This window comes from Oncorhynchus kisutch, linkage group LG4 (assembly GCF_002021735.2).
Source record: "Oncorhynchus kisutch isolate 150728-3 linkage group LG4, Okis_V2, whole genome shotgun sequence".
NCBI classification, from domain to species: domain Eukaryota; kingdom Metazoa; phylum Chordata; class Actinopteri; order Salmoniformes; family Salmonidae; genus Oncorhynchus; species Oncorhynchus kisutch.
In genome coordinates, this window is record NC_034177.2 from 71,312,987 (window position 1) to 71,330,880 (window position 17,894).

At 40.9% G+C, this 17,894-nt stretch overlaps 1 protein-coding gene across 3 annotated transcripts in view; it reads right to left on the reverse strand.

The window, feature by feature from the left end:
• Positions 1–17,894, reverse strand: part of LOC109889943 (cGMP-dependent protein kinase 1) — a 134,832-nt gene that overhangs the window by 21,153 nt on the left and 95,785 nt on the right. For all 3 annotated transcript variants that reach the window (XM_020481795.2, XM_020481796.2, XM_020481794.2), the window contains exons 5-7: positions 10,247–10,310; positions 7,229–7,306; positions 6,409–6,503 (exon numbers count right to left, since the gene is read on the reverse strand). In XM_020481795.2, coding sequence (XP_020337384.1) covers positions 6,409–6,503; positions 7,229–7,306; positions 10,247–10,310 — 237 coding nt within the window. The remainder of the gene's footprint in view (positions 1–6,408; positions 6,504–7,228; positions 7,307–10,246; positions 10,311–17,894) is intronic.

Sequence of the window (17,894 nt, forward strand, 5' to 3'; positions counted from 1 at the left end):
TTCGCGTTTAGGAATGAGCGTTACTCCGAGGCCTGTACTCTGGAGCGGGATCGATTTGGAGGTGGAGGGTCCGTCAAGGTCTGGTGTCATAGCATCATCGGACTGAGCTTGTTGTCATTGCATGCAATCTCAACGCTGTGCGTTATAGGGAAGACATCCTACTCCCTCATTTGGTACAATTCCTGCAGGCTCATCCTGACATGACCCTCCAGCATAACAATGCCACCAGCCATACTGCTCATTCTGTGCATGATTTCCTACGATACAGGAATGTCAGCGTTCTGCCATTGCCAGCGAAGAGCCCGGATCTCAATCCCATTGAGCACATCTGGGACCTGTTGGATCAGAGGGTGAGGGCTAGGGCCATTCCCCCCAGAAATGTCCGGGAACTTTGCAGGTGCCTTGGTGGAAGAGTGGGGTAACATCTCACAGCAAGAACTGGCAAATCTGGTGCAGTCCATGAGGAGGAGATGCACTGCAGTACTTAATGCAGCTGGTGGCCACACCAGATACTGACTGTTACTTTTGATTTTGACCCCCTCTTTGTTCAGGGACACCTTATTACATTTCTGTTAGTCACATGTCTGTGGAACTTGTTCAGCTTATGTCTCAGTTGTTGAATCTTGTTTGCTGAAAATAAAGGCAGTTGACAGTGAGAGGACATTTCTTTTTTTTCCTGAGTTTACATGGCAGTGTCAGAGAAAGGCCCCAAAAAATTGTCAATGACTGCAGTCGCCCAAGTCATTGACTGTTCTCTCTGCTACCGCATGGCAAGTGGTACCAGGAACAAAACACTCTTCTACCCCCAAGAAAAAAAGACTGCTGAACAACTACACTATTCAAATGGCCACCCGGACTATTTACATTGAACACCCCCCACCCCCCCTCACCCGGCTGCTACTCGCGGTTTATTATCTATGTATAGTCACTTTACAAATGACCTTGATTAACCTGTACCCCCGCACATTGACTCAGTACCGGTACCCCCTTTATATAGCCTCGTTATTGTTATGTACATTTCTTGTGTTACCTTGTTAACGATTCCATTTAAAAAAAACTTTAATTAATTTAATAAATATTTTATTAACTCTATTTCTTGAACTGCATTGTTGGTTAAGGCTTATAAGTAAGCATTTCATGATAAGATTATATTCGGCGCATGCGACAAATTTGATTTGATTCACCCAAAATCTATTTTGCTTTCTATCTCAGATAATGAGCAGAGTCCTTTCCTCTAAATGGCACATACACACAGAGACTGAGCTGCTAGCTGCGCTAATTTGCCTCATAAAAGGTGTACAGTTTTTGTATTATTTACACACCATGGTGATTTCCTTTCATTAAGACACCAACAACCCAATACAGCCGGTGTGTGGGATAGATAGATTCACTGTTAAAGGGGCAATCTGCAGTTGCTACATCAATTTTTGGACTTAAGTTAATGACGTGATACCCAATGATTCTTGAAGGATATAATTTATAAATGTCTTGTTAGCTTAGTTCAATTGCCGTACCACACCAAAACCCAAAATATAAGCTTGTTTTACTCCACTGTTTGTAAACTAAGTAAATGTAAACAAACACTGGATAGCCTCAAAACATGGTTACAACTATACTTTTATATCATGGATGATGGTCAGTCCTTGAATCCATAGCTCTTTCTATGAATTTGATATCCAGCACCATCCCTCAGCTTTTTACAGAAACAGTGGCGGGGGTGGCTTTATTATTGTTTCAACTCCAGATTGCCCATTTAAGAAATAGAGGGGGGTCTCCATCACATGCTCTCCTCTTCTCCTTTGGTTGACGGGGTAATGCTTTTGGCTGTCATATTGTTGATATTGACAATAGTAGTTGGAAACTATTTCTGCTGTCTGTTAAACTTTGCAAACAATTGATTTACTCTGATCACCACACACCTTCACAATTGCTTGTAAACACAGAGAGAGAGAGAGAGAGAGAGCTCTGAAATGTCCTTTAGAGCAGCACGGCAGAGACCCGGCCAGCGGTGTACATTTCCAGACGAGCGTTTGAATTAAACTGGTAATTGGATGGTGATCTGGTGTCCCAAAGGAGGGGTTATGAAAATACAGGCTGAGGTGGGACCTGAGACCAGCACCAATCATATTGTTTCCCCTCTCTGTCAACGATGTCACACTCTTTAAATAAGCTCTCATCCTCTACTGACCGTCCTATCAACCCACACACATGAACGCACACGCACAACACACACACTCCCCCGAAGCACAGCACACATCGTCTGCACTGTTGATGGATCTACACCTCAAATGGGAGTTCATACAAGAATGTGACATCAGATACTATGCTGCCCTATTGGGGACAACAACTATGTTTTGAGGTACCTCTGTTCCAAGAACTGCCGACAAGATTTATGTACATGATAGACTATAACCTAAAAGGAGAGTGGAACAATTTCTGTTGCACGTAAACATGCAGACGCATGAAAACACGTGCGCAGGCAGACACACACACTCCAGTATCATTGCTAAGAGAACAGAATGTGATTTGCAAATATTGTAACAAAAGATCAAAGTCAGAGTCTTGAGATGTAGCGTGTCCTTCATCACACACATATTGAGTTTCATAAGCATTGACACACACCATTAACCTCTGATTAAAAACCTAGCTTGAAGCCCCCTGGTCAAAAGCATTCATTGAATTTCAATTTGGGAGGCATGCTTGACCATCAAAGCAAACGTTGTGCGGGCCGCTTTTCTCAAGATGCCCCAGAGACAAAGAATTGTTGGTAAATGGTTACAATAATAAGTGGGCACTGCGTCCTTCAGAGGATACATACAGATGGCCTTCTTAGATGTTCTTAGGGAGAATACAAGAGATAGGGAAAATAAACATGATTTTGAAGAAGGTTTTCCCTGTATCTTAAGAGTGATTTATAGCAAACAGACTTTCTAAACTCCATAAAATATTATTCTGAAAGTGTCGCTATGACATATTATTTTAAACAGAAATGTGTACCGATACCTCTACTGGGAAAGCTATGAATCCTATTATAATCAAATGGGTCAGTCCAATCTACGGTATCATTAGCATGATCATCAGAAGAGCTGGATTAATATGACTCCAAAACTCTCATTTCACAAAGGAATGTTTCACTCATTACTTTGAAATGTGGGACACTTTCTTTCTTATATATCTGTTTCACATATCGTCTTCCAATGGCAGCAGAGCGGCAGTAGCCCTGTCCCATATGTCCCACATACATTTTAATGATGTCATCTTACATCTCTTATGTTCATTAGCTTCAGATAAGGAATAGACCATAATGTACTCAATTTGCTACACTGCATTTGCCATATAATTACCACCTTATGTATGCTGTATTAATATCAGACAAGGATCTTATATAACTGTTTGTGTGAGAAATATGACACGCAACTGATGATCTAGACTGAAATATATCTCTCACTCCAAACGGGTAGAGATTTCTCAGTGAATTATTGCTTCCACAGTAATTGGTTGTCTAATCAATACATCAATATGCATTGTAACTGTTTTGCTTCACACAGGTAAATAGAGCTCAATGGGGATTGTTCCTCATTCAGTCACCACAAGATGGTGCTAGCTACATCCCATATTTTTTTTACTCACGTGCAGTTTGTGAGTGTGTGTGTGTCTGTGTGTGTGTGTGTGGGGGGGGGGTTCCTCTTTTGATATGATCAAACCCATCCAAGGCTGAAACGCACTGGAGACTAACCGGGTGATTCTCATGAAACCCGTTTTAAACATGTCTGTAGCAAATTGAGTTTCAAAACCATGATCCATCTGCAAAAATGAACTACCATTCTGAGGACTAAGATGTCTAGTTCTAAGTGTGTTATTTTATACATTTTACACTTTTGTCTGAATTTTGTATATTTTCACCCCAAATTCTCAATACTGAAATGCGATTATGTTCTCGGGTCATTTCATACCATTTTAGTTATTTTAATATAACACAAAATATGTTGTTGTAGTTTGTCCATAAATCATAAAAAATGGTATACTAGTTGATAATATTTATTATGTACGAACAGTGTCTGTGGACATCTCATTACATAACCCTTTTTCAAGTTCCTGTAAAAATTCCAATCAGTTTTTTTTACAAAGTTTTATTCATCCATGATGCATCATCTAGAGGAGTAGTAGAGGTTAAGTTAAGGAAACTAGGCGTATGTCGCGTGTCACTACTTCACAGGAGAGCTGTTTGAACATAAACTTTTTAAATGCGTTTCTTATCAGAAATGCCTTCTCGAACATATGAACTTTCATGTGCCTTTATAACAAACTTGTATGCCATCTGCAAATACGAATAAAATTGATAAATTATGAGCCTAGTTGGTTTAGCCACAGAAAAAGTTAGCAACCTTCCCGCTAGCCATGATTGGCTGAGATAATAAGTGGGCTGGACATGCAGAGAGATGAGTTTGGATTGGTCTGCCATATAGCCTACTTCTGTCTATTTGAGCTGGTCAGTATGTCTAGGTAATCCTCTCTAATGCAGGCCTTTTAAAAAAGTATTGCGTAGTAAAACTGCATAAGCCTAATGTCAAGGTAAAGTGTAGTGTTAGCTAACTAAAGTTAGCTGACTGGCTCGCTAGCTAACGTTATGTGTATGATCTTATTATTCATATCTCAGAGCCATTTGCTTGACTAGTTATAGCCTAATGTTAGTTAACCTGGTTGGTTAGCTACCTGCAGATTCATTCAGGGTAGTAAAGTCATGAGTTGGCATTATGATTCATTGTTTACTTAGCTAGCTACATGTCTAAACAAAAGACTCTCGTCTGAGTGTGCCAGAGCGCAGAATAACGAATTTACGAACGCTGAACACCCGTTGAATATGGCCGGTGTCAGTAAACGTTGGCAAACAAGCATAATTAAATTGTTGCCACAAGCACAGTTAGTCACCAACGATCTGGATAACATGAAAACAGCCTAACCAGCTCTGTTAGAGTGAATAAAATGGTCAGAGTGGGGTGTTCTCTCATTTGTGTCTGGAAGTAGCTAGCAAGCTAGCCAATGTTACCCAGTTAGCTTGGGTGCTTGACTGCCGTTGTGAGGTTAAAATGTTCGGATCAACCCTACTCATCGGCCAGAGCGTCCAGTGTGTGCTCTGAACGCTCCGCGAGTGAAACGCTCTGAATATACAAGCGGTCAATCTGAGAGCACTCTGACCAACGCTCTGCATAACAAAACAGCCTAACCAGCTCTGCTAGGGCAAGTGATGTTCAGTGAGCTGTTCTCTCATTTCTCATGTCTGGAAGTAGCTAGCACGTTAGCTTGGGTGCTTGACTGCTGTTGTTTGTACAGAATGCTCGGATCAACCCTTAAAGAGACGGGTGGGGCTAAAGCTTAAGGGGGTGTGAACGATGCTGAATGGGTGTAGACAAAGAAGAGCTCTCCAGTACCAGTACCAAAACATTAAAAGTCAATTTTCTAAAAAGTGAGTTTACAAGTTTATCAACTTTCAAAGTAAAATTAATATCCCATTATTCCTGTAGCGTATGATATACATTTTTGAGTCTCTACTTTTATCCAATATAAAAAACACAATTTCAAATAAGACCGACTTGAGCCAGTCGGTCACATATGCCTTCAGAATGAGGTCCTTATTCTCAAACACCCCTTTTAACCCACTTGGCCTTCTCATTACTGAAACAGCTAAAAAGCTCAAATTATGGAAAAAGTCTGGTTTAATTTGATATGTTTTATAATTTCATTTGACATATTTGTCTTTTCAGTGTACGTTTAACTCAGGCCTTTCATTAGAGGAGCAATGTTAAAAAATATATTAGAAATTGATTTGTGTATTCCTTTTTTGTACTGTTGCGGTAATGAGAATTTTGTGGAAATTGTGGTAAAATGCATAATGTGATCAAAAAAACATAATAATCATTATGAAATACAAGGTAATAAGGGATGAAAAGAAGGCTACGTCCGACATTGGAGTCCTTTGTACAAGTACGGTCTTACCCAATACATTTGCGGACAATGATAATGATGCATTGGATTTATACAAGCACTTGCCAGGTTCTCAAGGTACTTCACAATGTGTCAGGGGGGAGATCACTCAGGCAATGTGATGCATGTGGTTTATTGGGTGTATGCACATAACAGATATTCTAGTCACAATTCTGATGTATCCATTGCCACAGAGCACCTGCCTGGAAGGACGAAGAGGAAAAGAGAATGAAAGGGAGAGAGAGGGAGAGCAAGATGGGCAGGTAAAGAGAAAAAGAAAGAGAAATGGAGGAAAGACAAGGAGAGAGAGAGAGAGAGAGAGAGAGAGAGAGAGAGAGAGAGAGAGAGAGAGAGAGAGAGAGAGAGAGTGGGGGCAGGGCAAAGAGTGGGAGATAGAAGTGTGAGTAGAGGGCTTATCAGTCTTACCCATGCAGGGCCTTCTCTCCGAACCAGTCTCCTTTCCCCATGCTGCGGAGGTAGACAGGATCCCCGCTGGGCTTGTCTTCCCTGGTCACATTCACCTGGACAAAGGGGTGGGGTGCCACTTTAAATCCATAAGGGGGGAGTGAGCAGTTATACATTCTGAGAGAAGGGACCTATGGGACCATGAGCTGCACTGTAAGTACCTAAAACCCTTCTGTAATGGACATTTCTGTAACTGTATGGTTGACTAATCACTACATTATTCAACATCAAAGTGAGGTTAATGCAGAGCAGGGGTGATGGACATATCTGTGCATGCTAAATCTTTGTACATCTTTGATGGACATCTTGGTGCTATGGTCTGTGAGGAACCACTAACCAGGTCATTAGCTAGCTGACAACTGAGCGATGGAGGTCCAGCAGAAATGGCCAAAGTGAAGATATAGAAGGTCGTTTGACTTAAGGCTTCTATCTTCATTCATTAAGGTTCTATTGCAGTATGACATCACATCCACCAGAAATACATAGCTAAATCTGAGGGAAATAGTGATAATTCAACTTTTAATATGATCTGGGAAGACAAAAAGGGAAAGAAAGACCCAGGATAAGAAACACAAAGAGAGAGCGAGAGAGAGTGAGAGAGAGAGAGAGAGAGAGAGAGAGAGAAGTTTGTTCCACTAGTTGAGACAGATGGATACTGTACATCTTGATAATTTGAATGGGGTAAATCGTTGACCTTATTTGGCTCCCTGGCTGGGACAGAAGGTAACATGTCTGGCTGAGAACCCTATATCAATAATGTTGATGATGATGAGGGTCTCACCATTCCCTTGCTGACAATGAAGAAGGTGTCTCCTGTGGCTCCCTGTCTGACGATGTACTCTCCATCCTCATAGTGTGTCTGGAACCAAAGAGGAGAAGATAAGTGAGAAGGATGAGTCACCCAGGCACCTCTGTCTAATACCCACTTCACCCCAGGGTGAGACACCTTGAACACGTTGCATTGGTGAAAAGGTTTTCCCTCAGTATTGTATCTTAGTTGGGGTGCAGAGTCCCCTGAAGCAACAATCCTTTGAAAGCACACACATATTTACACACATATAAGCACATAGGCACAGCCACACGTGTATGTGCACGCACGCACGCACGCACACACACACATGTACGCTCCATATTCTTCACACTCTCATTTCCTGTGTTTTCTCTTGATTTGAAAGCCTCTCCTTGAACCTCATACACACAGGTAGGTGTGTTAACCTGTAAAGACAGGATTATGTGTAAACACACTGCCATTTATCCAGGCAAAGATGGTTGAATGTGGTATGTGAGAGTGAGTATCTGGCCTTTGTAAGACAAAGCTGTGACATTTAACCTGTAGAGAGCTCAGCCAATCAATACACTGTGACCAATGTGCCACACCAGACCAACTAAACACACTGCCCATGGAAACAGATGCTGACCTTTGTAAATTATGGTCATCCAATCTCAAAACATAGAGGTTACATTGTCTTCTTGTTTTTCAGTATAGCAGTCAAATCCTGGGTGGTGTTCTAGCGATCTGCCCCAATATACACGTACCTGTTAGCAATTGCTGGGCAATTCAAGGATATTCAGAGACTTGTCCCAAACCCACTCCTGCATTGTCTTGGCTGTGTGCTTAGGGTTGTTGTTCTGTTGGAAGGTGAACCTTCGTCCCAGTCTGAGGTCCTGAGCGCTCGGGAGCAGGTTTTCATCAAGGATCTCTCAGTGCTTTGCTCCATTCATCTTTCCCTCAATCCTGACTAGTCTACCAGTCCCTGCCGCTGAAAAACATCCCCACAGCATGATGATGCCACCACCATGCTTCACCGTAGGGATGGTGCCATGTTTTCTCCGGGACGCTTGGCATTCAGGCCAAAGAGTTCAATCTTGGTTTCATCAGACAAGAGAATCTTGTTTCTCAAGGTCAGAGTCTTTAGGTGTATTTTGGCCAACACCAAGTGGGCTGTCATGTGCCTTTTAATGAGGAGTGTCTGGCCACTCTACCATAAAGACCTGATTGGTGGAGTGCTGCAGAGATGATTGTCCTTCTGGAAGGTTCTCCCATCTCCACAGAGGAATTGGAACTCTGTCAGAGTGACCATCACCTCCCTGATTACGGCCTCTCTCCCTTGATTAATCCGTTTGTCCGGGCGGCCAGCCCTAGGAATACTTTTGGTGGTGCCAAACTTCTTCCATACAAGAATGATGGAGGTCACAGTGTTCTTGGGGACCTTCAATGCTGCAGCCATTTTTTAGTACCCTTCCCCAGATCTGTGCCTTGACAAAATCCTGTCTCGGAGCTCTACGGACAATTCCTTTGACCTCATGGCTAGATTCTTGCTCTAATATGCACTGTCAACTGTGAGACCTGATATAGACAGGTGTATGCCTTTACAAATCATGTCCAATCAAGTTGTAAAAACATCTCAAGGATGCACCTGAGCTCAATTTCAAGTTTCATAGCAAAGGGTCTGAATACTTAAGTAAATAAGGTATTTCTATTTTTTTATTTTATACATTTGCAAACATCTATAAAAACCTGTTTTCACTTTGTCATTATGGGGTATTTCCACAAAATGTAGAAAAAGGGAAGAGGTCTGAATACTTTCCGAATGCACTGTATGTCTCAGTCTATCTCAGACAAATCAATAAGACAGCACTTGATTGACATTAGAATAAACAGTACTTTGGTGAATACAACATAGTATTGAATGACACAGAGGGGCTCTCAGAAACATAATGTTAACATGTTATTTTGGTTTGTGTTTGGCAGTCAGTGTATGTCCCAAGCATTAGTCAGATGGTCTGTTCTTTTTTAAATGCATTGATTCATTTTACCACTGCAGTCACAAAGGTTCTCATTTTCTACGAAATGGCAAGCGTTATACACACATTGAATAACATGCAAAAACAATATTATAGCTTTAAAATGAACTTTAATGATTGTGTGTCATTCATTCTCTTGAAAGAGAGGTAAATATTTATGTTGAAAGAAACTAAACGGAATAAGAAAAACCTTAAGTTGTAGAGAGTGCATAGATTTTCATAGTTTAGCATAATTGATAGATTTTTCTGTCCTTGTGAAGTGAACACTTTATGGCCAAAATTGGGACCACTTCCTGGTCATTATCTGAACACACACACACACACACACACACACACACACACACACACACACACACACACACACACACACACACACACACACACACACACACACACACACACACACACACACACACACAGAGAGAGAGAAATGCAAATGCTACAGGCTTCTAAAAGCCTGCAGGACAAACTAAATGTAAAAAGCAGTTTGCAGCCAAAGTGAAACTGGAGAACGTATCAAAGGAAAAAGGATAACAAATAGTTTAAATGGAGCTCAGACGTGTAGTGCTAAAAAAAATGTCAAAAGAAAAACATATAACCTTTAACAAAACCACCAGAAGTCTGAAATAATTCAGAGAGGGAACCGAAACAAAAAAGGTAAACCAGAGAACTGGTATAATATATACATTCCTCTGGGCAAAAGTGGTGATCTGACCTTCTTTGACTGGTGAGATTCCTCCAAGAATTTTAATTAGTCCTTCAAGAATTTCAATTATATTTCAATTGTATGTGTTGTCACATCACATACAAGTTCATCAACACCATACCCAGTTGCTCAGAACTCTCAAACCTCCTCTGCCTTCAGCATAGCAAGAACATCCTCAACCCGTAGGCATCCATTATCCATTCACGCAATGCTCTTTTTTTTCCATAGAAATGTGTATCCTTGGCGAACACATTTGTGTACATAAATGGCTTTCAAAGGAGGACCTACCTCCTCAAGGACATCAGCCAGCTTGCTTAGTATCTCCTCCGGAAGTTCATGGAACGTTGGAACACTGCAGGAAGAAAAGAGGCAGGAAGTCAAGGAAGAATAGGGATCCACAATGCTACAGGGCATTGATGCTAATAGACATATACACTGAGTATACAAAACATGACATAGACTGACCAGGTTAATCCAGGTGAAAGCTATGATCCCATACTGATGTCACCAGTTAAACCCATTCAATCAGTGTAGATGAAGGGTAGGAGACAGATTAAATAAGGATTTTTAAGCCTTGAGACACAGAATGTGTACAGTATGTGTGCCATTCAGAGGGTGAATGGGCAAGACAAAAGATTTAAATGCCTTTGAATGGGCTATGGTAGTAGGTACTAGGCGCACCGGGTTTGAGTGTCATGAATTGCAACAGTGCTGGGTTTTTCACGCTCAACAGTTTCCAGTGTGTATCTAGAATGGTCCACCACCCAAAGGACATCCAGCCAATTTGACAAAACTGTGGGAAGAATTGGAGTCAACAAGGGCCAGCATCCCTGTGGAACACTTTCGACACCTTGTAGGATCCAAGCCCTGATGAAATTAGGCTGTTCTGAGGGCAAAAGTGGGTGCAACTCAATATTAGGAAGGTGTTGCTAATGTTTTGTACACTCAGTATAAGGTCATGTAATATCAGCAGCTACACAGTCAATAGGTTAGCCTGAATAGAGTTTCTGTTATTATGCTCGCTCAGTTTTCTTAACTTTGGTGAAAGTATAATCCAGAAATGAACCTATATAAATACACTACACATTTACTATGTGTGGTATTCTGTATGTGTACACACGCACACACACACACACTCTGAGGTTGAAGAGGCTTGATGTTTGTTCTGTGCGTTTCCTTGCAGTCCTCTGAATCCTAAATCCCATCTGCTCGTTATCGACATGGACTAAAGAAAACTGGCCAATGTTTATCAGAGGGGAGAGAAAAATAGCACCCAGGCATTGGAACAAAGGCTTTTATCTCTCTATATCATCTCTCTGTTTCTCCATCTCCAAGTCCCTCTCGTTTTCCATGCTTTATTAAAGTAATCTGAACCATCTCGCCCCAGCACTGACTCCTGGTGCTGACTTTCCTCCATGGACCCTGGCCAGAAAATGGCTTGTCAGATAGTTCCTTACAATGGGAAACATATGTGACTTTAGGCCCCGAGCCGTGAAACAATTCCGGCAAACAAAAAGCCTCTGTTATGGAAAGTTATGCATCTAACGACTTAATTGGGTTGTAATAAAATGGTAAATTTGATCATCATGTTGTTAGGTTCAAAACTGTTCATGTGGAATAGGATGGTGTTTACAAGTGTCTTTGTGTGTGTGTGAGGGTTTGCATGCACGTGGCTTAGACTCCAGTCTTCTAAAATGGGACTGTGAACCGTCTGAACTCGAGTGCCACAGTCCCGCTGATTTTCATTCTCCTTGGCCCTTAATTGATCAATTCAGGTAATTAGTTTGCTGGAAAATGGGTTAGCCAGGTGTTATCAATCTCTAATTGAATGGCAACGATAAAAAAAGGGTTGGGGTCAATTCAGGAAGTAAACTGAAATGCCACCTATTTTCAACAATTTCTCCATAAACTGAAAAAAATATAAAAAATATATATATTTTTGAATTTAAAATTCAAATCACTTCCTGAATTGACTAACTTCAATTCTAATGGGCAAAAACCCTGGATGAAAAGCAGCCATCACTCCAGGACCAGAATTACACCCCCTTGCTAACAAACTAGAACATCTTGGCTCATGGACCCTGTCCGTGCATTTCAAGGCTGCATTGAGACAATTACTTATCAGTGACCTAAGCCCTGCTCAGATAATCCCTACCATTGTGTCGCTGAGTTGCTGCTACAAATGTACATTGTCCCAGGGGCATTGGCAGTCATAATTTAAGTAACCTAATTTAACTCCGCTGAATGCCTCTGTCAATCCTACGCTGTAATCATGTGCCTAAGAACCTATACTGTTAGCACTGAGGCGGTATGCCGTAGTAGGAAGTCAGTTTGGGTCCAACTCACCCTGCACTGCATCAGCTCAAACATAAATATCGCTGTCATGTCTACCTCTGATAAGCCTCCCAGTAAATTCTAATCAAATCAAACTTTATTTGTCACATGAGCTGAATACAACAAGTGCACACCTTACAGTGAAATGCTTATTTACAAGCCCTTAACCAACAGTGCAGTTCAAGAAGAGTTAAGAAAATATTTACCCAATAAACTAAAGTAAAAAATAGTAAAAAGAAACACAATAACACAACAATAACAAGGCTATATACACGGGGTACCGGTACAGAGTCAGTGTGCGTAGGCACAGGTTAGAGGTCATTTGTACATGTAGGTAGGGGTGAAGTGACTATGCATAGATAATAAACAGTGAGTAGCAGCATTGTACAAAACAAATGGGGGGGGGGGGCAATGTAATAGTCAGGTGGTCATTTGATCAATTTTGTCAGCAGTCTTATGCACTCTGGTACCGCTTGCCGTGCAGTAGCAGAGAAAACAGTCTATGACTTGGGTGACTGGAGACTCTGACAATTTTACGGGCTTTCCTCTGACACCGCCTATTATATAGGTCCTGGATGGCAGGAAGCTTGGCCCCAGTGATGTACTGGGCCGTACACACTACAAAGCAATACAAACTAGCAAAAATTCCAGGAAAGTGCTAAAAAATAGCCCAGATTAACATACTATGTAGCCTAAGAAACAAGGTTCATGAAATCGAGAACTTGCTAGGAACAGATTATATTCATATACTGACATATATCTCTGAAACTAACTAAGATAATACCTTTTATGATACAGTGGTAGCAATACATGGTTTGAACATCTTCAGAAGAGACAGGAATGCCAATGGTGGAGTTGTTGCCGTTTATGTTCAGAGTCATATTCCTGTAAAGCTTAGAGAGGACCTCATGTTGAATGCTGTTGAAGTAATATGGCTACAAGTTCACCTGCCTCACCTAAAGCCCATTCTTGAGGGAAGCTGCTGTAGACCACCAAGTGCTAACAGTCAATATCTGGATAATATGAGTGAAATGCTTGATAATGTATGTGATATCAACAGAGAGGTATACTGTATTTTCTGGGTGACCTTAATATTGATTTAGTTTCATCAAGCTGCCCACTCAAGAAAAAGCTTCAAAATCTAACCAATGCCTGCAACCTGGTTCAGGTTATCAGTCAACCTAACAGGGTATTTACAATGAAACAATCCATGTATTGATCACATCTTTACTTGCTAATGCTGCAGAAATCTACTCTAAAGTAGTATCCAAATCCATTGGATGTAGTGATCATAATATAGTAGCCATATCTAGGTAAACCAAAGTTCCAACAGCTGGCCGGAATATAGTGTATAAGAGGTCATATGAGTAATTTTGTAGTGATTCCTATTTTGAAGATGTAAAGAATATTTGCTGGTCTGTGGTATGTAATGAGGAGAAACCAGTCACTGCACTTGACACATTTATGAAAGTCTTTATTCCAGTTACTAATATACATGCACCCGTTAAGAAAATGACTGTAAAAACGGTTAAATCCCAGTGGATTGATAAGGAATTTTAACATTTTATGGGCGACAGGGATGGGACAAAAGGAATGGAAAATAAGTCTGGCTGCACAGCCCATTGGCAAATGTACTGTAAATTGAGAAATCATGTGACTAAACTGATCAAGAAGAAGAAACTATACTATGAAACAAAGATAAATCATATATAGAATAATAGTAAAGCTTTGGAGCAACTTAAATGACATTGTGGCAAAAATGGTCAACTTGGCTCCATCATTCATCACAAAACCCACTGATATTGGCAACCACTTTAATATTTTTTTCATTGGCAAAATTAGAACATTTAGGCATGAAATGCCAACAACAAATTCCGAACCTAGACACCCATGCATAACTGACCAAATTCTGAAAGACAATAATTGTAATTTTGAATTCTGTGAAGTAAGTATGGAAGAGGGAAAAAAAACATTTTCTCGTTCAAACAGCCAACCAAATCAGCCTGTTACCAGCCCATAGTAAACTTGTTTGAAAATAATTGTTTGACCAGACACAATGCTATTTAAACAAATTAACAACAGATTTTCAGCACAATTAAAGGGAAGGGCATTCAACATGTACGCACTTACACAAATGACTGATGATTGGCTGAGAGAAATTGATAATGAAAATATTATGGGAGCTGTTTTGCTTGACTTCAGTGCAACTTTTGACATTATCAATCATAATCTGCTGCTGGAAAAACGTATGTGTTATGGCTTTACATCCCCTGCTATGTTGTGGATCGAGAGTTACCTGTCTAACAGAACACAGAGGGTGTTCTTTAATTGAAGCCTCTCCAACATAATCCAGGTAGAGTCAGGCATTCCCCAGGGCGGCTTTCTAGGCCCCTTACTTTTTTCAAACTTTACTAATGACCTACCACCGACTCCGAGTAAAGCCTGTGCATCTATGTCTGCTGATGTCTCAACTCTATACACGTCATCTACCACAGCAAGTGAAATCACTGCAACACTTACCAAAGAGCTGCAGTCAGTTTCATAATTGGTGGCAAGAAATAAGTTAGATCTAAATATTTCAAAAACTAAAAGCATTGTATTTGGGACAAATCATTGACCAAACCCTAAATCTCAATCTTGTAATGAAAGATTTGGAAAATGAGCAGGTTGAGGAGACTAAACTGTTGGAGTAATTCTGGATTGTAAACTAATGGGGAGAGGACTGTCCATAATAAAGCGCTGTTCTTCCTTCTTAACAATGCTATCAACAAGGCAGGTCCTACAGGCCCTAGTTTTGTCGTACCTGGACTACTGTCCAGTCATGTGGTCAGGTGCCACAAACAGGGACTTAGGAAAATTGTCCCAGAACCGGGCAGCACGGCTGACCCTTAAATGTACACAGAGAGCTAAGATTAATAATATGCATGTCAATCTCTCCAGGCTCAAAGTATAGGAGAGAAGGACTTGTATTTGTGAGAAGTATTGACATGTTGAATGCACAGAGCTGTCTGTTTAAACTACTAGCACACAGCTCAGACACCCATGCATACCCCACAAGACATGCTACCAGAAATGTCTTAAAGGTCCCCAAGTCCAGAAAAGACTATGAGCGCACAGTACAACATAGAGCCATGACTACATGGAACAATATTCCACATCAACTAACTCATGCAAGCAGTAAAATCAGATAAAAAAACGGATAAAAATAGACCTTATGGAACAGTAGGGACTATGAACAGGTACACACACAGACACACGCCTACACACACATGATAACATACACAATATACACACACGTACACATTGATTTTTTTGTTGTAGATAAGTGGTAGAGGAATGGCCTGAGTGCACACACTTAATGGGAAATCTGTTGTGAAATGTAATGTAATGTTTTTAATTGTATATAACTGCTTTCTGGACCCCAGGAAGAGTAGCTGCTGCTTGGCAAAAAGAGGGAAAGATTGTGAAAGACAGAACAGGGGGACAATCAGAGGGACAGACAGCAGAACAGACAGAGAGAGCAGTACATTTCCAATGCACCTCATATATCCTGCTTGAAGCATATGACACGCTCCTCTCCCTCCATCTTTTGATGAGGACATATTTTATCCCACGCTGTATGTCCGTGCAACAAAATTCTGCCTTTAATATGATAATAGGCTTCCCTGTCTTCAGCCCGTCTCCTCTGCCAAACCCTATGATAATGCCAACGTCAGATAGAGAGAAGAAAGAGAGCAGGAAGAAGGGATAATAATTTTTCCGGTAGAGTGGGTACTTCCAGATGCGTAACAAACTTGAAGGAGACATTGGGCTCTATTTTAACAAACCAAATGCAATGGAAAATCTTAGCACTGGTGGTAGGGCTATGAGTCCTGGGCTGTGTCGGACATATTGTTGCTATTTTTTTTTTATTGTGTGAATTAAGGCTTGGTTTTGATTAATTTACATTCTTTGGGTTTTTGATTAATTAAGAGGTCTCATGAGTCAAACCCTTTATGAAAGGATTGACTAACTGTCGAATGCATTGGTCATGACCAAAAAACAGCCTTCATTGAGAGGAGGGGAAGCTATGCTTGGTTTTTAATCAAATTAAACGAAATGTGAACAAATATTTGTTTTTATGTTTCTAAATACAAGGTTTACGGGAACAAAAAAGAAAATGAATCTTGTTCCATGTTGTTACGTTCCCCAGTTTCTGTGTTGTAGTTGGTGTATTTATTTGCATGTGTGTATTTCAGTAAATGGCTTCCTGAAATCCCTCAAGCAGCTGATTGGTCGACTCCATGGCTAATTGGAGAGCTGACCCCGCCCCCTCGTCAAGATGCAGCTGTCTCCAATTACCCATTCCTTCTGAAGCTATATAAAAGCCAGTGTTCTGTTCAGATGAGAGATCATTGCTGGAAGATCATTGCTGGAGAGATTGATTGTGATATAGAGAATTCAATTGCTGAGAGTGGTGTTGGTCGTTTTTCAGGGAGCTGAGGGTTATGTAGTGTTGGTTGTTTCTCAGAAAGCGATTTGGTGTGTACTATGTTAGTTGTTGCTGAGGGAGCTGATCGGTTATGTCTGTTATGTCTGTTATGTGTCAATAGGACGCACTGTTTTGATTATTGAAATTGTTTGTGTTATTCTGTTTCATTTGTTCCCATGGGGGAAAGGGGAAGGCACCTAGGGAGTGCTTAGGCAAGAGTAGTATATTCACTGTCTAGGCACACTAGGTAAGACCTGGGCGGACCACCCCCTGTATTTTGGTTAGCGCACCAGGTGGTGTTAAGTTAGATAAGTAGTGGCTAGGCAGGTAAGATAGGAGAGGGGGGCTTTGACATTAACTTTCTTTGCTTTGGTTCCGTCCAGCCCCTTTTGCCTATATTACTGTGTGAAGGAATAAATTCCTAGTAAGGGGTAAAATCTGCCTTTTGTCATCCTTACTCGCACCTACAGTCCACACCTCTTTCGCTTCACAGAGAGTTGAGTTGTAGCAGGGTGTTGCATTCCCACTTCACAGAGGCGTGCGTAACACATGTGCATGTGGTTGTCATGGCTGGACAGGCTGCACTTCCACTGTCAGAATCCATACCATAACCAACCAAGTTACTGCTAACACCAGCTTTTGGTTGGTCTTAAATATCCCCACTAGTGCTGCCTGAAATTGTTTTTATAAGGATACTGGCTCAGATACTGCCACCCTGCCTACCTCCGCGCAAGAGACTCATAAGACAGACAGGTCAATTAACAAACCTGGCACTAGGGTTTGAAAACAGAAGGGCACCGGCTCTAACAGGTCGAAAATTGCAAACAAGCGTGTGTTTGACAATTGCACCGGTTAACTATCATTATGTAACTGGATACGAATGGGGAAATGTGACTTCAATGTTAAATCACTTCAATATCGCCAACCCTAGGTCGTATGAGTCTGGTATATTGATAAATAATTAAATGTTATAATGTAATCAAATCCAATGTTTTTCATCACATGCACTGAATACAACTGGTGTAGACTTTACATTGAAATGCTTGCTTACAAACCTTTCCCAATGATGCAGAGTTTAAAAATAATATCAAATAGTAACTAACAAAACAGGAATAAAATAAAATTAGAATG